The following is a 23,089-nucleotide window of genomic DNA, read 5'->3' on the forward strand; positions in this document are numbered from 1 at the left end:
GAAACATTACAAAGAAGAGGCTGCACCAAATAATTATGTGACCCCCCCAGATTTTCCATTCATGTTTCTGATAGGTTCAAAAATAAGACACATTTCTCAGCATAAAATCGAGTTTCTACAAATACACATTTAAAATGCAATAATAATAATAACAGCAATAAAAAACAACTCAGTTCTGCCTTTTGCCTTTTTTTTTTTTTTTTTTTTTTTTTTTTTTTAGAAATAGAAAATTGCCTGTAATTTATTTTCACAGAAAATGCAATTCAGGCCTTTGGCAATGGCACTGATGTGAATGTCTGGCAGCCAATCTTACCAGTACAGACCACTACAGCCACAACCACGACAGCTTCCAGACTTAGAAACACAGGGTCAGAGACCACCAACAACGAAATACCCTCCCACAATGATTCACCAGCATGTGCAAACCTGCAGGTAAGAGGGTATTGTACTTCTTGTTGTGCATAAATGAAAGTTTTTCATAGGCACCTGTCGAGGAGTCTCGCACTGCCTAACTAGATGCCTGCCTAAACTGGAATATCTGTTTATTCCCATGGTGTAGCTGCAAGCTGCATATGTTGTGAGCTGTCAGACACTCTTATTTTAAATCAGGAACTTGCATGTCTCAAAGTGGACTTTATTGCCTCTCTGTCTCAGAAACAGGGGATGGTATTTAATTTCTTATCACAGGTTTGAATATGAATGTGGCACTCTCCAAATCCTGCCAGGATGTGTCAGATTAAATTAATCCCTTGAGTACTCCTAATTCAGAGAGAACCCTTAATGTGAGCTAGCATGTCCTGCTGCCTTCTTTCTTATGTTATTGGTATTAAACTCAAGAAGGTTTTTTGGCTGAGTAGGTCTGGATATTATAGAACATATGGTGCTGCAGCCTACATGTTGAAGAAGCTGGACAAAGATAAACTTTTGAATCTGGCACTCTGCTGAACTGAGGTTGAGGTCATGATGTGATTTTGGGCAATGGCTGCAGTGACTTTCTTTGACACTTAAATTAGGCTATTGATAGTGGATCATTGATCCTGGATTTAGAGGCTCACCACTTGCTGAAGACAGTTTTTGCAGCTCTTTGAAAGACTGAAGGACTTGGGCAGGAGAAGACAAGCAGAATCAAGGCAGGAAGAAGTCAGTAGGAAATGTAAAATGGAAACATCCTTAGGCCGGATTGGAATCGGGCTGTAAAAATTTCTGGTGGTTTAAATACAAAATTAGGTCAAGCAGGGATAGATCAGCTTGTCCTGTTTATTTTTGTCTTTACAGAAGGAAAATTGCTATGTGACACAAATATAAGTGTCCAAGCTTTAAGGTCTCAGCTGGTATTAAGATAATTTTTTCTGTATCTCTGGATTTCACTGTTAAAGCATTGATTTTTCACTATAAAAAAAACCACTTTGTTTTCTTAATATTAAATAGTTCCATGTCCACTGAACCAGAAATATTTTATTTCTGAGAAGTATGTTTTGCTTAATTTTTTCCTGCACCGCTCTCTCTCCTTCATCTTTTTCCAGTTCCTGCATCTATTTTGCATTGGAAAATTGTATCTGTATCAACATGAGGGACATTTCAGAGTCACAAAGTACAGGGGGTTAATGATAGAGGGTGCTGAGTTTAGGCCCTTCTGTTTTAATTCTTTTTTTCGCATTGATGCATTCATTATTATTTAAGCTTTGTAAGTTATTGATAAAAGAGACAGTTGGAGGCATATATTGCTATTTGCAATAGTCATTTAAACAAATAGGATATGCTGAAAGAAACACAGCCTTTTAAACCTGAAACTTGGAATATCTTGCATTTAGAGCAGGACCTTGATGGGATATTGAGTCACTTCATGTTATATTAAAAAGTTGTGTTACGGGAGAGATCACATTTTCCTTCAGTGTTTGTACAGCCCCCTGTAGAGTCAGGCCTCCAGATGCTACCAAAGTACACATAATAAATAAAGAACTGAAGAAATGGCAAGTGATCACAAATCCCATTGGATTCACTTGAATTTGCAAATGTTCCTTAGGCCTGAATAGATGTTCTTGTGTTTTGAAAATTACTTAAATTCTTCCCTGTCCTTCCTCCTGTTACTGTGGCATTTTGAAGTGACATCCCACATGAGTTTATCAGCTCTGGTTTAAAGCTGTGCAATAACTTCAAGGGTACCCCCCCAAAGTACTTGGCACAAGAAATAAAGGTTGGTAGGGAAATAAGGTTCCTTTAAATAAATGATCTCTGGTGTTTGGTAGAAACTGTAGATAAAGTCTGCACTAAAATGTCACTGAAGTTATGTGAACCAAGCAGTTTTATTCCTGGGAAGCACAATATTCTATGCCTACCACTTCCTTCTGTCAGAACTGAAACACAAAGAACAAAGCTCTAATATTTTAATGCATTTTTCAAAAAGTAACTTAAAAACAGAGCCAAAAAAAGCCCACAATTTTTTTAAAAAGAAACCTATGTTTTTTGGACAGTATGGTGCCACTTTGCATGTGAGACTTAAGCCCTAATGCAAATTTTATAAAAGAACTGGTATTCATATTGCACTTGGAGAAGGGTATTCATTCCAAGCCTCTCCTCCCATGAAAATATGCCTTTGTAATGTTTTCAAAACATGAACTAGTGCAGCCAAAAGCTTTTTTATGTGCTTAGCAGCTGAGCTGAAAGGTTTCTAAAAGGCAGTATAGCCTGAACGCTGTGAAAAGTCAAATTACAAGCATCAGTCTCAGCACAAAACGACAATGGCAGAGGAGGGCTAAGGAAGTGGTCATTGAGATGCAACAGGGCTGGATATTCTAGTTAGTGGGTTAAAAAATACAGCCAAGGAAGAAAGAGCAGGAAGTGATTGATTAGTATAAATTGCCAGTGAAAGAAATACAGCAAGGGAAGAAAGCTCAGGAAGTGATTGATTAGTATAATATGGCACAGAAATGAGCAATACCAACCTCCCGGGGCTGGAAAATACAGGGCACTAACCCAGTCTGCCAGGAGCACCACTGACTGAGCAATTTTTGATACATTTCTCTATGAATTGTTCAGAATGGTCATGTGAGGAGCAGGAGTGCACCCCGGTTTTGTTGCTGTGCTGTGTTCCCCTGCACAAGCAAACCTGGGAATCTGAAAGGTAGTGAATGCTTGAAGAAAATATGAGATAATTTTGTTTACCTGTACTCAGTATTTACTTCAAAAACCTGTTGAAGATTTGGAATTTAAAATAATGTTTATTTAAGTGATGCTGCTTAGAAGTTGTTCTTCATTTGAACTTACCATTGCTATGAGAATTTGCAATTCATTCTATTATGGGGTATTGTCTTATTTCAGATTGATACAGCAAAATGTTCATTTCTGATATCTGCTTGCTTTATGTTTACATATGCATGGATTGTTTGAGATACTCTTTTTTTTCTTTCCCTCAATTAAATCAGCATTCTATCTTTGCCAGGAAGATGCTTGATTTATCTAAGAATCCTTTAAACTCTTTTTACGAACCTGACTTCTAACAGAATTTGCTAAACACAGTAAATAGTAGCTAGGTTTATATGAAATGCTAAATTTAAGTATATTTGAAGTGCTTGACATCTTGCAAAGAATCCTCAGCACCATATAAAAATGACATAAAGTATTGTGAACAAAAAGGAAGATGAATCCCAGCAGCATGTTCCTTATACAGGCAGATTTTATTAAGTAATTGCCAACCCTATAGTTTATTTTCCTGGTGGCTTCACTCTGATGTTTTCTATTTAACTGACATATATGTTAATCTTTCATTTTCAGTCATAACTTGCATTCAGCATGCCAGTCAAAAAATGGTTCTGGTCTTCCAGTCTCATGTTCTACCCCCACTGCCTGAACCATCGTGTTGGATTAGTTGAAAGGGACAAAAGAATGAGTTTGGATGTGTACTCACACCATGTATTCTTCAAAAAAAGGCTGTCTTTGCATTTAGGAGAGATGGGTAGAACTGAAGGATGATAATGAAATGAACCTCAAGTGATAGACTGGACCAGTTGTTCCGGGGTCATTGCAGAGATAAATAAAAAACTCAGACTCCCACACTGGGTTTCTATAATATTTTAAAGGATGTTTTGCAAAAGACAAAAATTGTAGAAGTCAAGATGGTTAAGGACATTTAAGTAAATATATGCATCAAAGTCTTGCTAGCTAGCTCTATACTTTGTTTTTTCATATTTATTATGTCTTCCTTTTGCTTTGGATAGCCAGCATTCAAAGAGAAATTAAGATTTTTGTGCTTTTGAAGCATGTAGCAATGGGGAGGTATAATTGAGATCCATGACCCTTTGGACTGAAGACAAGTCCAGTATGTAGATGTTGTTGTAATCTCAGCAGCAAAATTTAAAAACTATGAGATACAAATTGAAAATATCAAACATCTTGTGGGGAACATTGGGAAAGAGAAATCTGGATACTTAAATATATCAATTCTTTCTATTGGCATGTAAGATTAGTGGGTGTTTTTAGCAGATGTGGGCCATAATGCAAGCTGCTCTTCCACAAATTTGTGTACTACTTGTGATTTTTAAAAAATACTTCTAATGGTGAATCCTAGGACAAAAACAGGAGAGAGGGCTCACATTGCTCTGAGGAGAGCAGGAATTGAGTATGACTGAGACTGAAAATGACTCTGCTTTTGCCCTGTAGATCTGTCTGTGCAGACCTACAGCACTGTGCAGGGAGCTGCTCATCTGGTGGGTTAAGTACACTCTCTAACTGCTCAGTGTTGCTTCCCAGGTGCTAAATACCATTATTCAAAGCATTATGTAGATGTTTGGAGAGGGTTAAAAGCTCCAGCGCAGCATTCTGAGGATCAGGACACAGCAGGTGTGCATCTCCAGGGGCTGGTAATTGGGTGGTGGGTGAGCATGAGCTGGAAGCACAGGCAGTGTGTGGGTGAGGGAATGGCACAGCTGCTGAGATGGAGCACTGGGGTGGAGACAAAGCTTGTTATCCCCTGAGCACCACTGTTAACTCACCCATACACCTGGCACCCTCTTTCCCCCATCCCTTACACAACCTGTGAACTTTTTGTGATATTCAAGCGCCGATTTTTCCAAATGCCCTGCCTGCTCCAACCCTTGGGAACGTCCTGCTTGGACCTCTTCCTCTGGGCATGCCAACTACACAGAAAGATACAGTCTGGGGCAAAAGATGGACAACAATATAAAACTCCCAGTGCTGTGCCAGAACCAAAAGAAATAAGAAAAAAAAAAAAATGACTTAATGTTTTCTATGAAAAGATTTAAATCTACCTCCTGTATTTCCAGGATTAGCTGACATAATGGGGTCAGCCTGCTGGTAAGAGTGATTTAGAGAACACTTATTGGCAGCTTTTCTGTAAAAAAAGCAATGTCTTTAATTTGCTTTAGTGGCAAGTCCCTTGTACCTAAAGAAGTCTTGAGTGCTTTGTGTATACAGATTAAGATCTGACAGCCAGGGCTAACTTAAAGTTTCATCTTTAATCTTACACTTCTAATTCAGGGAGCACTAAATGAAGTTCTGTTTTGCCACAACAGATACTGCTTTGTCCATTGATTTAATTGGTTTCAGGGAGGTTAATCCTTGTTTTCTTCAGCACCATGCTGGAGTGGGTGCTCAGAAAGTGTGGATGTACAATTCCCTGAGACTGTGGTCATTTACTGCATGACTCTTGCCAGATCCAGAGGAGGTGAGGGGAACATTGTGGAGACACGTTGGGGTTTTCAGTCTGTGTGGAAATCCTGGTGTTTCCTGGCAGGAAAGCAGCCCCAGCCCAGCTGCCTTGCCGTGGATCCCAGTGCCACAGGCTGGTTTGCAGGGAATGTGTGTTGTGTTTGTGGGGTGCCCCATGGCAGGAAGGAGTGATGCATCTGACTCCATGCTCTTAGAAGGCTAATTTATTATTTTATGATCTATATTATAGTAAAGAATACTAAACTAAACTATACTAAAGAATGCAAAAAGGATACAGACAGAAGGCTAGAAAGATACTAAAGAAAACTCATTACTCTTTCCAAAGCCTTGACGCAGCTTGGCAGTGATTGGTCATTAAGTAAAAACAATTCATAGCAGAAACCAATGAAACAAAATCACCCGTTGGTAAACAATGTCCAAACACATTCCAAAGTAGCAAAACACAAGAGAAGCAAATCAGATAATTATTGTTTTCATTTTCTCTGAGGCTTCGCAGCTTCCCAGGAGCAAAATCCTGGGCAAAGAAATTTTTCAGAAAATATGACAGTGACAAATGTGCATACACATGGTTGTGTGTTCATGGTATGGTCGTGTGGGTGCTCCCACTCAGAGCAAGACTGAGCTTTTCACCCTCTTTGCCAAAGAATTGCAGGACCACACAAGATAGGTTGTTTTCAAGTTTGTTGAAATCCTGCTGAAGTTAAAGATGTGCTTCATACTGCTGATGAATGTCTAAGTGCAGGGGAGTCCTTTGCCTCCCTTTAGAGCAGAGAGGAGCAGTGAGAGGATGTGGCCAAGGATCCAACCCAACAGCTCAGACACATCAGTGCTGCTGTGAGACATCAGCCATCAGTAGTCAGGAAAAAATTGTTCTCATTTACCAGGCATGGTTGAACTTCTGAGTTGAACATCAGGCCCCCTTACAAGATCAGTTATGATTTGTGGAGTGAAATAAAGGCTAAAGCTTTACAACAGGAAAGTAATCCTGTTGTTATCACCAGTGCTTAACACTCAGTCTCTTTGGCATGGAGATCTCTCTGTAAGACTGGACCTTATATTTAATGATCAATACTCTGGTTTTTAATGCTTGAAGTTGGATGTAATAAACTCTTCCTGAAAGACAGTGACATGGTTTATGTTGCATATTAGAATTACAGTTTAAACTGTGGGTTTCTGATTAGCATGCTTTTCATGAGACCAAAATATTGTGCATGTATACTGCTGAAGAGCATAATACTTCAGAACTGTTTCATCAATGATAAAATATTTTATGGTTCATTTAAAAAAAAAAGTTTTAATAGTCTGAGTGTCTTTAGTGTATTATAATAATACAGCACTTTATAGTAGACTGTAAAACTCCAGACTACAGTTTTAGGAATTGTGCAATTTTGTTTTATAGTTTAATAATTGTTCAATTGAAAATGAGTGTGAGGTTACTAAAAACCAATTTAACGACTTAAAAAAATACAGCTTTGTGAAAATGCACTGCACACTTCTACAGAAAATTGAAAAATTTTTTGAGAGATTATAGTTTTAATCCCCAGAAAGAATTTTGGAAATTATTGCTACTAAAACCAGATTTGCATTTGCAGTGTTCCCCTAAGCTACAGTTGTTTCTGTGTTATACATGAGTATCCTCTTAGAAGAATACAACAGAAATACAAAGTACTAGAATAAACCAGAATCTGAAAATTGGATCTCATCAGATAAGCCAAATCAGACTATTCATAGCCCTTGTTATTACTTTATGTGATTCTTCATCATATTGAAGGTATTCCTAATGTCAGCCAACTCTAGTTCTCAGTCAAATCCCTAGTCCATCAGGTATTTCCCTTTTAAAACAGATAGCTCACTACAGTCTGCAAAAAACAGCCATAAAAAGGAGTACAGTATTATAAATTAATTTTAAGGCATAACTACCACCAGTAAAAATTCTAGGTCATTGCATTGTGATGGTACATGTTTAATCATATTGTCTTTGGAAGTAGAGTTCAGAATATATTGTGCCTTTATGGGACCTGACAAAGTGCTTTGTTTAAGACATATTGTTTGCTATTAGCAAATATTAGGTTTTAGTCATGGCTCTGCTCCCATCTCTACTTGCTGGAGTGAAAGAAGCTCTGGTTATGCCAGCAGGCTGACCCTGTTCCCAAGCAAGAGTAGGCAAAAGGAATTTTTCCGCCAGGTTTTTAATGGAACAGAAATCAAGAGTAGAAGCCTTGAAATCTTGAATTCTTTTTTTTTTTTTTTTCCTACAGAAATAGCTCTCAAGCAGTCCTTATTATACACCAAAATCATACTAGTTATCCCAGAAACTCCTAATGAAAAAGTAGTCTTGGCCTTAAAAACCCAATTAATTGCTGTTAACTTCAGTGCAACTATCACCTTATAGCCTCTACTTGTTCTGAAAACCACATAGTGTATTTGAGTGATTCAGAACCAGTAAATACTTCACTATTATAAACTATGTTAATGCATTAGGTTATCCTCAAAAAAATGTATCCACAAAGATTCATGAGGAAAACCAAAGTAAAAGGCTTTATCAGATATAAATATATGAGATAATGAATACAGTTGTCAATAGAGAGATGTTTCTTGCTAAGGTATGAAAATAGCTCAGCAGTTGCCAGAATTGATCAAAATTTACACATAAAATCTTTATCAGTTCTGCCGTTTTTGCAAATAATTGTTCTTTCCTAGGTAAGCAGAAGGATCTCACAAGACTTCTGTAATTGAAATGTACTTCTAAACACTTTTATTGAAGTAGTATTGACAATTTTGTTTTGTAGTATGATGGCTTAGGACAAATGACAGTGTGGAGGCTGAATAATTCTGGGTAATGGAGCATTTTAGTCACAGATGCAGAGTTTTATGAATTACCTGCTTTCTCTCTCTTGAAGGGGGATGGTGCAGAGGGGGTGAGAGTTTAGGGGAGCAGGGCAGCAATTTGTTGTACAAACTCCTCATTCCCTGGAGGGGAAGGCTCACTAACAGAGGGACCTGATGAGTTGTGCACAATCCTGGTGCAGGGTCAAGGGGTTTGCCTTGCCTCTGGTTCCCTGAAATCCCCAGAAGCGGGAGAAATGTTCCTGGATTCTGGAGCAGGGGTGTGGGGCTGCCTGCCCCAGAGTTTTTTCCCAAAAGTGTTTTTCCCTGAGATTTCTGTGACTCCTGGGTATGTGAGTGGGTAGAGAAGAGCTCACAGATGGGAACTACATTCACATTGTGCTGTAATTTTCTCATTTACTGTCACCCTTGGTGGCTCTTGAAGCCTTACAGACACTACTGGACACTGTCTTGGTGATCAGAACGTTGTTTCTATAGATGAGCTATCTGTTTCCTACAGCACAGCAAACCTGTGCTCTTTTTTAGGACAAGTGGTTGGTCACATTTTGTGTAAACCTACAGAAAAGTGTCGATTGGAATTCATGGTCTTATGCTCACTGGCATATCTACACCTGAAACATCTGAAACCTCACTTCCAGTTAGCCATTAGTCTTCATTAGATCCTTTTCCTGTCTGTTTTTGTTAGTTTGTTTGGTTTGTTTGTTTTGTTGTTTTTTGTTTTGTGTGGTGTTTATTTGTTTGTTTTCCTTGTGGTTTGGGTTGTTTTATCCTCTCTTCTTGCAGATCCATTCTGTAATGTTTGGACACTCAGCTGCCTCATAGACTTAATTCGCTATGAAACTTATTTATATTATTTTTCTGTATTTCCTTTCATGATTTAATGGCTAAATGCAGATTCAGGGGAAAAAAACCCACCAAAATCTGCGCCAGACTGAGCTGGAAGGGTGTTGAGGCTGTGTAACCCTGCAGTAGTCTCTATGCTGGGCTGGGCTGCCCTAGGAGAAGGGACACAGTGGAGAAGGGCACAGGGGGTTGTGGCCACACTGGGGTGCAGCTGGGATTGGAGTAAGTTTGCATTCTGCTTTGGGTGAAATGTCTGAATCAACCCTGCTTCCTTATCCTTGATTAAGGAGGATGCATTGCCTTCCTCTGCCAACAGCAAACCCAAGCACCTGAAGTATGTTTATGCATATAAAGTAATTTGATTTTAAAGAGGCAATCACGCGACCTAATCAAATTCTACTTTTGTTTATACACTTGTAAAAAGGGAATAACTCCACAGTTGTGTATATTGCAATAATCCTTAAGTGTACATTGTAATTATCCATTACCCCTTACATGTATGCACACCATTCTTTGATATTTCTCTGTAACCCAGAGACTTAACATTCTTAAAAAATAAACTACCCAGACTCTCAGTTGCCATGTGGCAGATATGATCAAAATAATTTCAGGAATAATAAAGAAGACTTTTTAGGAATAGTTTATTCTGTGTTACCACCAGTGGAAATTTTAGTGCAATAATAAGTAATCATTCTAACCCATACATTGCTGAGGAGACAACATAGCTGCAAAAATAGTACAATGTTGAAGGGCTAAAATTTGGAACCTTTTCTATAGCATTCATTAATTTTTCAAGTAATCAAGCCAAGTTTATAGGACGGAAAATTAAACACAATCTTTTAACAAAATTGACTAATCTATACTCTTAATAAAAAAAAATTAATTACAACAAAACAGCTGAAGAGAAATTTTTGTTCTGCTTTTACCCTTTCTGCTCATTTTACTCCAGTCTTCACTGTACATTAGTAATTGAATACTGGAAATAAATTACACCCTTTATCTCCTACTTTTTATGCCCATGACTCCTAATCAGCTGATTTACCTGAATAATAGATCTTCATGTTGCATCAAACCACCTACTCTACAGCGTTTTTCAATTTGCTGTTGAGTTTCAGAACATGAGACACTGTCACCCATTTGAGCTCCTTGCTGTCAAAATCAATAGGAGTGCAAAATGTTTATTTTTGTCAGTACTTTGGAGGAGAGCCTGACTATTTCACACCAAATCCTGTTCCAATCAGTGAACTTGGCCCAATAATCCCACCTCAGGTTAAGCCCTCCTGCGTGTTTAGCTCTGTTTGTGAGTCATGGGTAAACAGACTGGTGTGCATAACACAGAATATTTTTCATAGGTTCATTCAGCATGCTTCCTAAAGAATTATAGGATTATCCTCCCTCATGTCTTTCTTAAAATAGAATCAGGAATTCAGGCAGTAATTTATTAAATACTGCATTACATGGTGCTATAGTTTTCCAGATTGACACTTTCAGAAGCCTCAAGAAACCTCTGATTCAAGGCAAGTTATGCATTACCACATGACCCTAAACATTTGGATGTTCTGAATTCATCCTCAGATTTGAAATGTGTGCATTTGAATTTTTTATATGTGCGGCAGGTAGGGTATTTACCAGGCAGGCTCTAAAAAGCTACCTGCAACCTTGAGTACCTAATTTGTGCAGAGTTGGATAAATGGGTATATAAATCAGGTGTGCACAGACAAAAGCAAAGCAGTTACCAGAATCTGTGAAAACTCGTTCCTAAATTTGTGCCTTCACAAATGTAAAAAAGATGATTTGATCAGAAATGTTCTGATGGTATTCAGTATGGTTTTTATGAAGGCTTACCTGCAGTAGGAAAAGTAGTGCATTAACAGTTGCATGTATCTTGCCTGGTCTGTGGTGATTTCTGTGTTGCTGTTCTGCACACCTCAGTCACATATGCACTGCCATTGTCTGGTCCTCAGGGTGAATTTTGGGGTCTGTTCCTGCAGAGATCTAGCTGCTTGTATACAGTTTCAGAATCCAAATGCAAATGCACTGGAAAATAATTATCCCTTTTTTCATATTGGTTTTGAACTTTGAGAAATTCTTGCAACTGTTTGCAGAATCCTGCTCTCATCAAGAGTTCCTGTTAATTTTGATTAAAGTTTCCTGATTATTCCTAAGGACTCAGTCATGGGCATATGCAGAGAAGAAATTCACATTTTTATAGGCACAACTAAACAGGTTTAGATAAAAAACACAGTCTGTGTATACCCAGAGAACAGCTTAATGAGAATACTTAGGAATAATTAATTAGGCAGAGGCTTTTCACCTTCAGGCTGGTGGCTCATGTTATATTTAGTGCCAGTGCAGCTCTTTGGAAAGTGCCCTCAGTGAGAGAGCTCTGCTCTCTGGGAGCTGAAGAGGGTCCGTGTCACAGGCACAGTCCCTTAAATGCCAGTTGGCCTGGCTTCTGTCCCTGTAACAGGGGACTGGACCCTGGTGTTCCATGGACATTTAGAGAGAGCAAATGGCAAAGCTTCAGCTCCGCATCATGTCCATGCCAGCGAGACACATCTGCTCACATGTGCTCTGCAGGCCCCTGCTCATCATCTGCTGCCCCTTGTTCTGTGCAGAGCCTGCTGGAGTGAGCTCCATCCATCTGTGCCCAGCAGCTCAGCCGTGGCACGTGTGCTGCAGCCACTGAATGGGAGCAGCACAGATATCCCAAATCCCTCCTGAGGATGCTGCTCTCAGTCACTAGAGAGCCTTGGCCTGTCTTGGCCACTGAACGTGGCATTTCAGCCCACTTGATTCACTTCTGACTGGGACAGCTCAGGGGTGCAGAATCAGCACTGGTGTCCAGACACAGCAGCAAATGTGAATGCACAGAAGGTACTGTCTGCATCACACCCATCCCTTGTTTCCAGCAGTGCTGTCATCCTGTGACTTTCCACCCTCTGATCTGTAGGTAGGAGTAACACAAGAAGCCAGACTGCTGCTGTGGTTGGCACACGCGCCGGTGTACTTTTTCTTAATGCTTGTATTGACACTGAAACTTGCTAGGAAGACAAAGCTGATGCTAGTGAGGTATTAGATGCATCTCAGTAGGTGGATCACAAAAAACCACCCCTCACTTGCTCTGTTTTCTACTTTAGCTCCGTCCAGAACTATTAATAAAACCATTATACATTCAGAGAAATATTTGCTGCCAACAATCATCAGTTGAGATTCTCTTCAGACAGCATTCCTAAAATGTTTTTCTAGGTGAAATCATATAATCTCTATCTCTTGCATTCCCCCAAAGGATATTAAAATTTGGTAGCACAAGGCACCTTCAAGATTTTTCTTGTAGTGTTTGCAGTAAATTTAGAAAAATCTGAGGCTAGAGTGGGACTGTCCCTTTTTGACACAGCAGCTCATCTCACAGAAAAGAAATGAAGGGCATAGGAAAACATTCTGCATGCTTTGTGATATTATAAACCTATACCCCATTAATTCCCCAGTCTCTAATGAGGTGCACTGCCTGAGGTGCAAATTAGTGACACTTTTGTGCATTGAATCTGTCCTGTTCAGAGAAGAAGTGCTTCAGAACCACCTCCTTATTTCCAAACTGCTTGTCAGTATTGACCTGAGCTAGATTAAACAAGCTACCTTGGAATTTCAGTCTGTATATCCCATTAATAATCCCCTGAACTATCCAGTCTACCGCAATTTAATTCTTCAAAAAGTAGGCAGACTAGTCACAACTAAGCTTCTAAAGCTACTTCCATCTTAGTATGGAAACATTTCAAAATATACCCCAAGTGATGTTGATCTGCATTACTGACATTATTAGCATTCATCTGTTTTTATTTTCCAGTTTATTAAATGTAAACAAAAATTTGAGCCTTCTGTCCTTCTGTGAAGAACTTGTGTGATGAAACAAAGAAGGATTATATCCCGTGAATACAATTTTGCATAATCTGGTAATCATTTGCATAATCTGGTCATTATAGGCACAGTTTTATTTTAGTGGGGTTATAATTGTTAAACATCTAACATTCACACTACTTTTTTGTGTGTAAGAAAATTTTTTCAGTGATGGAAAAAAATCCTCTGTGCTTCTTACTTTTCAAATTTCAGGCCAGATATGCAGATGAAATTAGGAAGTTGCTTTTGATTTCCAGTTGGTACTGCCTGGCAAGTGGAGAAATTCCTGTTGGTGTGGTGGGCAGTAAAAATAAGGCACCTTTCAAACAATGCCAAGGTTCTGCAGAGATCTCTTACAGGAGTTTCTGTGCTTTTCTGAATAGCTCATTAATTACAGTGTGGCTGTTTGTGAGAGCATCATTCATGTGTAAATCAGGGATATGAGGAAGGCCACTCTAATACCATCCATTAAAGTATGGTCCACTGTAGGATAACCCATTAAAGAGAATTACTGTCAGGGTTTCACTGATAGTATTTCTGAGAAGGGGTGATTTTTCTTTCCCTCACTCACTTCAGTAGGGGGAGAATGAATGTTGGATGCTCCATCAAAGTCTTTCACAAGTATTGAGTTTTAAGATCCATTTTGCAGGGGCCTTTTAATAACATTTAGGAAGCTGACAGGACAAACGAAGGTCTAGCTTAGCTAATGGAGATCTGTGAATGAGACCAGTTGGATTTTTTTTTTTTCAGTCATGACTTAAATCTGTTGAAAAATACACTTGGCTTAGAAAATAAAATGCTAGTAATCCAAATTGTATGATACTAATTCACTTTTTTTTTTTTAGAAATTAAAATGCCTCCAGAATTATTAAACAGGGATGATAGTAGTGAATTTGAACACTTTCTGCAGACATCTGAAGGGTTTTATTCTAATGAAAATAAAAATAGGTTGTCATAGACATTGCTAGCAGCTATGCTTGAAGTTGTCTTATATTTCATATTAAAAAAGATCTAAAACATTAATTATTTGGGTAAAATTTTCATGTTATGTGTATGGTTCTAGCTAAATTCTTGAGGAGTAGCTACCTATCAAAGCCACAATACACCATAACCTGGGTATTTTTAAAATACTCGCCTTGCTAGATTTGATTCCACAATTAAAAAAAGAATTACATATTTTTATTCTGAATAGTATTGTCAGTGCTAGAAAGGAACTGAGACAAGTACTGCAGCAAGTTCACTACAATTGCAGCCCTGCCAGTTCTAAGGATGCATCTGTGCGCCTGAAAATTCAGCTACAGGATTAGAGAAGAGAGTGAATGCTTTAATTTTTTATTTCAGTGGCACTTCTGGAGAGCAGATTGTGCCAAAAATGCGAAATTCGCTAATTAATCCAAATCACAGCTGTTCAAGAGTGGATTATTTTAAAAGAAGAGAACTACCCTCTGAATTATGCCATGATTTAGTGGGACTTGGGTGCACCACCACACAACTGTGGGAATTCATATGTTGGGCTTGAAATGTGCAAACTAAACAAAGGGAGGGAGGGAGGGATGGACACAGCACAGTGGGTGCTCAGATAACTGGTTTCTTTTACCTTTATGTGCAAGGCTTCTTCACTGTTACTTCATTGTAGCCTTTGCCTCTCTGTAATTGCAGGAAGAGTCACTCTTTACCTGAAGTGTTTTCACCCTTTTAAGGCTTTCTGTGTTTTTTGTCTCTGTGCGTGTAACCATGCCAGTACTCACAATGCACACGTGCACACACGTATTGTTAACAGAAAGTCCTGAACATTTTGATGCACTTAACAAAAAGCAGATGCTTATGGTCATTCCCTTGCCTTCCCTTTTAAAATTTATGAGTGAGGGCAGTGCTCAGAAAAGCAGCAGTAATGCTGGCTGCTCAGGCTTGGCATGGCACGAAGGGAAGCTTCCTGTCGTGCTGAGGCTCAGCCTGGTGTTCAGGCAAGCTTGCCTGATCTTTCCTTCCAGCTGCAGAACCCCAGAGCAGCAGCCCTGCTCCTGCCAGGGCACAGAGGCAGTGCCTGACCTTGTTTGCTCCATCCCTTCACCTCCCTTGTTTGTTCCATCCCTTCACCTCCCTTGTTTGCTCCATCCCTTCACCTCCCTTGTTTGCTCCATCCCTTCACGTCCCACAGCTCCAACTGGGAGCCTCAAGGCTGAGCCATCGCTGAGCATCCTTGCTGAGCATCCCTCCTGCAGCTCTGCTCTTGGCTGTGGAGGCTCCCTCAGCAGAGTCCTGCTGCAGCCTGTCCTGGGTGTGATTGCAGGGAGGGAAGCTCTCCAGCCAGCAGCAGGCACAGGGAATTCTCCCTTTCCTGGATCCCCTGTCCTGGGTGTGATTGCAGGGAGGGAAGCTCTCCAGCCAGCAGCAGGCACAGGGAATTCTGCCTGCCCTGGAGCCCCTGCCCAGGCACTCCTGGAGGTGTTGCAGAAGCCCTGCAGGGGTTTGGTGCCTCTTCGCAAGGCTCATTAGCACAGAGCTGCTGTGCTCCTGCAGTAGCCCTGGCTGAAAGCTGCTCAGGGCTGCTCCCACCACACTCCAGGGCACCATGGCTAATCCAGGAGGCAGCAACTTCACCTGCTGCCAAGCTGAACAGCTTTGTTCTGATATTCAGACACGCGGGGCCACATGCTCCAGCCTGGAGAAGTGTTGTGGGATCTCTTCCGTCAAAATTCCCCCCTTCTAACTGGGACTACAATGGCTTTGTGTTCCTGCTGTTTTTCTTCAGGTGCTCTTCACTGTGCAGCAGCCAGATGCTACCAGTACCTGCTGTCCACGGCACTGGGTTGATCTCTGTGGTGAATCACTAGAGAAATTCATTTTAGTAATAAAATCCAAAACAACTCACCTTTGGATTACATGGATGTTTAGTTTTATAACTAGAGAAAAAACACAACAACCTAGGCAGCCTGAGATGTTGAGATAACCTAATAAAACTTATTCAGTCTCTGCTTTTTAGTATTCTGTTCCCTCCTCTGCCTTTCTTAATGCAAAAATATTTGCTTGCAGCAAATCCATAAAAAGACCATATTAGGAGAATTGCATAATATCCCCTAAAAATAGGAAGGAAGAATCTGGGACTATAGAAATTCATTTTACTCAGCTAAATGAATGACTGAACAAGAAAACAAAATTGTTAGCAAGTTACTGTACTGCCATGAAAGGTAAGTCAGCTCAGTTGTCTTGGCTGGGTATCATATTTTGTGCTGTGCTCACTGGGAAACTAATTGCTTGAAATAAATATTTGAAGATCTCCATGTCTGGTCCTTGTAAGCTGTTTGATCAGTTTGGTGTTTTTGATAGGATCTGTTTTTTATAAAACCTTTAAGATTGCTGTTAGGCAATTTCAGTGCCATGTTATCCCAGCCAAGTAAGTGCAGTGAGAGATGGAGCTTAATGAGGTCTCATGTTTATTAACATAAGGATCTTGGAATGGTCTAGCAATAATTAATATAATATAGGTCATCTTTCCTTCCTTCCACACTCTTTTCAGCCCATTTTGGGATGATTACTTCCAATTCTTACCCCTTCAATCAAATTTTCTAAAAATTTGCAAATTGAAGAAGTTGAAGGGAGTTTACCCTCTATCCATATCAGACTTTATAAACTCTTCTGCCCATTTCTTAGATTTCTGAACTGGTGTCTGCTGCTGTGTGTGTTTCCATCTGCATCTGTCAGTAGCCCCAAGGGTCTGCAGTGTCTGTGAGACCAGAGCTGGTTTGAGCTGTTGTTCCTCTGCAGTCTGGGCAGGAGATGCTGTTCCCAGCCCACCTGGCCCTGTCCAGAGGGACTGGGTGCTTCTCCCTCCCTGCTGACTGCAGAGCTGGCTTCAGCACAACAAGGACCTACCTTTGCCCCTCTTCCAGAGGATTCCTGTAGATCTTCTCTTTCCTGGCCAGAAAAGAAACTGCCCTGCTTTAAGGTTGCTCTCTGTTTATTGTTTCTCATGTTTAAGTCCTCAAATCCAGCAAGAATTTATTGATGTTGAGGGATAAGGGAAATGCTCTGAAAATCCCCTCAGTGTGTGTTTTCCCAGTGCATATTTGGGCACCAGGGGATGCTTTGTTTACTTAACTTAATGTGTCTCAGCTTAAAATCTTGTGATTTGCTTCTTTTCTGTGCTGGGTGTTATCTGTGTAGCTCTGGAGCATAGTGCCAGTAATGTCTTCATGATGCTTGTTTCTAGAAGATACTTTCTTCTCTCCATAGTGTCATGACAGAACTGCAGTGCTTTTATGCAGAATGACAACTGATAATTTCATGCCCCGAGCTTGTATCTTGAGGGTTGATTCAGCAGAGAGGAAAAAAAAAAACAAAAACAAAGCAGAGAGAAGATCTGGCTGCTTTGTTATAGGACAGTGCAGAGCTGCTTGTTTTTATAGCTTAAATAGCTCTGCACTCTGGCTGGATGGTATGGGTTTCAGAATTACCCTGTGCTGAATTGGAGCTTTATTTCACTAGCCTGTGTCTCTGACCCACACTTTTCTTATCTTCCCCGTACAAAGTAATTATACTCCAGTGTGGCAGAGTACTCCTGTGCTAATAAGAAAATACTGTTGTCACTTGTGATAGATGAACCATCCACTTAGTGAGCACAGAAGAGTTAAACTGATTGCATTTTTACAGTCTGTGTATTTCTCTGCTTATTGTTTGTGTCCTGCTGTTGGGGAAAGCAGGTTAGTTGCATAGTAAATCTCTCTAATCAACACAGGAGAAGAACAAAAAGAACAAACACTCATTTGTTATGGCTACTTTAGAAGTGTGGTCATTTGAAGGATGCATTCTGGGAGATTTGTCCCTCTTCTTCAGAAAGGCTTGTTAATATTGGCATAACTAACCAAGATTTCAGGAGAGGACAAGGGCTTACTCATTAAAATTAGCTGTATAAACAGTCTACCTAGCACATTTCTGTCCTAATGATGCTTCTGTTGCCTCTCCCTGTCCAAGCAATACATTCCATAAAGCTCATAAATAGCTAAAGGAAGGGGCTGGGTTCTGAATTTGGGTGCTCACTCTGTGCCTGTTTGCATTCAGAGCAATGCATTCAGCTCCCTGTACATCCCTCTCCTTCCCTTCCCTCCCTCCCATGAAAGCTCACCTCCATTTGGAGACATCCCCAGTCAGAACTTTTCCTTGCTTTGGGGAACAGAAATTGATGCTGTAGTGAACATATAAAAATCCTGCTGGGTGACAAGCCCTGAGTGTCTGTGTGACTCCTGGTGAGGCACTGCTGCAGTGCTTAGTGCTTTCATTAACCATGCAGTGCTGGGATTTGCAAAGCTGCATGCATAATTGCAAGATTGCATTTCTGGGCATAAATTCAGGGCTGTAGTGTCTGCAGAGCACGGACCCAGAGGGATTTGGGAGATGGAAGGCAGGGAGTCGTTTTAGGAGGATCTTATGATAATTATTAGGTGCAGGGCAAAAGAAGACTAATTAGGGGCATACAAGTAAACTCATCTAGGACCAGAAGGAAACATGGAGGTCCACAGAGTCTTCTGAGGGAGAAATGTCTCTATAAGCAATATTTCTTTCCCTTTTCAGAAAACTAGTGGGTCATTTGCTAATCCTGATTTAACTCTCTTTCTAGGAAAGAAGTAAAATTTTGCTTCTCATAATGAGATTTGGGTTTTTTTCCTGGACATACTGTTGGTTACTCTGCCAGCCCCTGACCAAGTCCAATATTTTTGTTCTAATACTGAAAGCTAAGGGTTTTGAGATCAAAACAAGGCTTATATGTGACTAGCAGACATGATACTGAAGCTTATCAGGAGGTGCTTAAATACAATTATCTCTAAATACCATCTATTGCTTGAGATGTGCTGCTGCAGTGAGGAGATTCTCTGGGAAGAGGGGGTATTCATTTTTAGAAAACATAAAAGCTTAAGTGAGGTCAAGCCCGTTGGCTGTATGGATGCAGCTTTGCCAGAGTAGCTCACATTAATGAATTACAATTCCCTGCAAAGCTGGAGTAAGTGTCAGCCCATTTATGTAACTTTGTTTTACAGACTGAGATATGTCACAGCTCAGTGTGTCATTAAGTAAGTCATTAGCAAATGCTATTTTTCCTCAGTAGAAAAGAACTCATACATCTTCGTTAGCCACTTATTTTAAGCTGATTTTCCTTCACTGTTTTTTTTAAATCATCATTTTTATCAGCCCAGCCCTGCTTGTTTTTTTATTTAATGATGGAGTCCCCATAGATTTATTTTAATATAAAGTTGTTTATCATCAGATAAACAGCTGTATATTAAAATTTTTAGAGAATACAAATTTGAATACAGACTACTTAGCCATTTGTGTGTGCTCCCTTACTCCTGTGGAGTTAGGTACTTCCAGAACATTTGAAAACACCTTCTTGCCTGCGTGGTAGGCAAGCTGGGTACCTGAGATGGGATTGGCAGTGAATCTCTGGCATCTTGCATAATGAACAACTCTCAATTCCCAAATTAACTGGTGGTGCAGTTATTCCAGAACTGTCTGCAGCTGTACGTGATGGACACTCATTTCTCTTGTTTAAATTTTTAGGATAATTGAAGATGTTAGAAAGTAAATATTTGGCTGCAGAGGGTATCCTCTTTAATTCAAGTCCACATCTCCCAGTCTGGGTCTGTTTCCACCAGGGCTACCAGCATAACCTCTAAGCTCTGATTTTATTTTTAATCTCTGGTAAGGTGTTCACTCACTGTAGCACAAAGAAAGAATTCAGCTTGGTGTAGAGCTATTTCTGCCCAAGACAGGAAGAATTTTCCCCTTTGGTTTTAAGTAAAGGACATTCACTAAAGCACTCTCTTCAACAAGTAGGTTTGGGTTTTTATCCCATTATTTGTGATTTAGTGGTGCTCTGTTGTATTCCAGTAGTGCAGCCTACGCCAGTATTTCCATTATAACCCATTCTCACAGGTTTATAACTCAACACTAAAAATGTACTCTTCCAATTTGAAACTTGGCATATAATGTCTCGTCTCATCCTCAGAATGACAGTTTTTTCTTTCTGTTTGCCTTCCTCGCAATAAAAGGTTGCATTTTTGTTGTATTTTTAAATAGAAGATACTGTCCTTTCTGTTTTGATAAGGGAAAAGCCTGTCTGATTATTAAAATTGCTTTTCAGTGCTAAGAGAGGAGGACATTTTAATAGAGGATGCATGTGAATAAGTGTTGTTGATGTTACAATGTCTCCAATAAGTACATGGATGCAAGAGAAGTACCACCTTCCAAATGAAAACCAGACAATGTTTATCAAAATGATTGAAAAGGGGCTTTTATGGTGATTTTTTTTTTAGCTTTTGATTTTACCCTTAAAATAGTGTTCTCGAAGGTAGATATCTGCACTTATTGTTTTCAGGCTGAATGAAGTAAAGGAAGATTTTACTGCATATAGGCAAAATAATGATGTTTTTCTCTTTACTCATTTGATAAACACAGTAAAAAAGGCATATAAATTCTGACTTTGGTGTTAAGACCAACTACCAGGTGTAGACCTGTAGTTAGCACAGTGCTGTCAGTCCACAGCAGGTGTAAGCAGTGTTTCAAATAAACAAACACATGGGAGTAGGAAAGTTAGCAATAAGTGACCAACTGAGAAATAAGAGGCTTGTATGATTCTTACAGCCTACACCTTTAGGATCTGAACCTCTGATCCAGAGGCTTGATCTGAAGCCTCACATTCCAATTCAAGGTAGTATGGGTCTTATGGACATAGGAAAATCAGGATTTAAATCTAGTTTATCCTTCTTTACCTGTCTCCTTGAAGCCGGCATTTAGGAGTTGAAAGGTACCCCGTTGCCCTTAAAAGAAGTTTTCTGTCCTCTACAAACACAGCATGAGGGCTTCACTGTGATGCTTCTTTTTGTTGTAAATTTACTTCCAGGCATTTCTTTTTCCATTTAGACAGGTAAATTTATGCTTCCCATAACCACTTTAATGGTGCTAATTAGTAGAGAGGGTATGTGAGAAGGAAATTTTACAGAGGATGTTTGTTAGTAAATTGAGCTATTATTTTATCATATACAAACACAATCAACATGTATTCAGTATGTATTATTACTATAGCTAAGCTTTCTCTTAAATCCCAGCTGTTTCACTTTTTCAGTTGTCTGTAATGTGTCATGTATCATCAAAAGCAGAGGATGTGCTTCCTAATATGAACTTCAGTTGCTTCATTTGAATTCTAAAATCAGTAATTAGGTCAAAGACTGTTTTGTATCCATTGGCAGAACCAGTGGCTCTCAGATATGAAGTAAATATCAGTATGTGGAACTGAATTTTTGAGGGCATAAAATCAGACTGCTCAGCACTTCTCACATCTGCTTTAATCCAGGCCATCACTGCCTAAACCAGTGAGATTCTGCACTGCAAAATGAAAGCAGCACTCTGAGATTCACATCTTTGTTTTTTTGCAGGAAATAAGTTGTAGGTCCCACTAAACTTCCAGGTGGAGGCACCAGATGTGCCCAGTGCAGTCAGGAGTTTTCTAAACCCATGTCTTCTCTTACAAGAACTGATTTACTTCAGCTCGGTTACCTGCCATAAAAGGGTGCTTGGTTTGTTTCTGGAATTTACAAAAGAACTGATGCTGAGAATCACTGAAGTGCTCAAGTCAGCCACAGCACTGTTTATTGAGAGCACCTTCCACACCTTGGGGATTGGAACTGCCCTTGTAGAAAAGCAGAACACACCCAGCCCAGACTTGTTCACTTGAGGAGTGGAAATATTACACACCTCCTGCTGCTGGACAGAGTGCAGGCTGCTGCTTCCAGTGTGGATGATGTCACCTGAAATGCTTCTTGCTTGAGTCAGTGTTCTTTTTGCAGCCTTGTAGAGGAGATTCTCTGGCAACCATGGCACATATTAAAATAATATTTATATTTTTATCATAATATTTGGGAAAATTACAAGAATCATTAAAGATAAAATACTCCTGTGTTGTATATTTTCCTAAAACTGAGGTATATCATAGATTATTTGTTAATATGCAGTAGTATTATGGTCATTATTAACTGTCACATTTCATTTTTTCTCATGAATGTCCAGCAGCATTTTTAAGGGGCCATAGAAGAGATAACATGTTCTCTGCAGCTGATGGCACTCATCATTGTAATTACTAAGTACCCTTAGTTGACTGTTGGAAATTTTGCTCTAAATTCAAATGAGAATGTGAATGTTATTGGAAAACATGCAGTTACATTTGCAGTTTATTTGCTAATAATGTGCAAATCGTCGTCAAAATTATAGGATTATGACAACTGATGCAAATTTATCTAAGTGCTTTGTGCTGCTGGAAGTATAAATTATACTGGGAATAAAATTTGTATTTTTTCATAGGCACAGAAGAAGCGAAAATCCAATGAATCTGTAGATACAGAGCTCTGTCTTAATGAGGTAAGTGTGGATCTTGGATATTTCACAGCACAGGTGCCTCCCCATAAGAGAAGACATTCTGAATCTGTCAGGATTATCATGGGCTACCTCACACTTGTCTTGTCAGTTTTCTTGTGTTTGGATATTGTAATGCATTAAAGAATGATCTCACTTAGAAGTTCAGAGCTGGGCTCAAAGTGCTCTCTGCTGATTTGATATTTCAGTACCTGTATGGTACGTGTTTAGGCAGATCCCATAGTAAACACCACTGCACCTAGCAAGGTTACTTACTTAATAATCTGCACCCATGGATTAAATTTTATTTATTGTCATTGTTAACTTGTCAAACAAATTTGTTCTGTTGACTGTAGAGAAGGTGCAGTTTCTCTAGGGGGTCTTGCTTTTGCTGTTATAAAATAAACTGGCATGATAAGCA

The 23,089-nt window shown here is 39.6% G+C and overlaps 1 protein-coding gene across 2 annotated transcripts in view; it reads left to right on the top strand.

Moving 5' to 3' along the window:
- The window catches only part of GFRA1 (GDNF family receptor alpha 1), a 139,382-nt gene that overhangs the window by 108,467 nt on the left and 7,826 nt on the right, over positions 1-23,089 (top strand). For both annotated transcript variants that reach the window (XM_059477208.1, XM_059477210.1), the window contains exons 7-8: positions 254-432; positions 22,618-22,674. In XM_059477208.1, coding sequence (XP_059333191.1) covers positions 254-432; positions 22,618-22,674 — 236 coding nt within the window. The remainder of the gene's footprint in view (positions 1-253; positions 433-22,617; positions 22,675-23,089) is intronic.

This window comes from Ammospiza nelsoni, chromosome 8, assembly GCF_027579445.1.
Source record: "Ammospiza nelsoni isolate bAmmNel1 chromosome 8, bAmmNel1.pri, whole genome shotgun sequence".
Lineage (NCBI taxonomy): Eukaryota > Metazoa > Chordata > Aves > Passeriformes > Passerellidae > Ammospiza > Ammospiza nelsoni.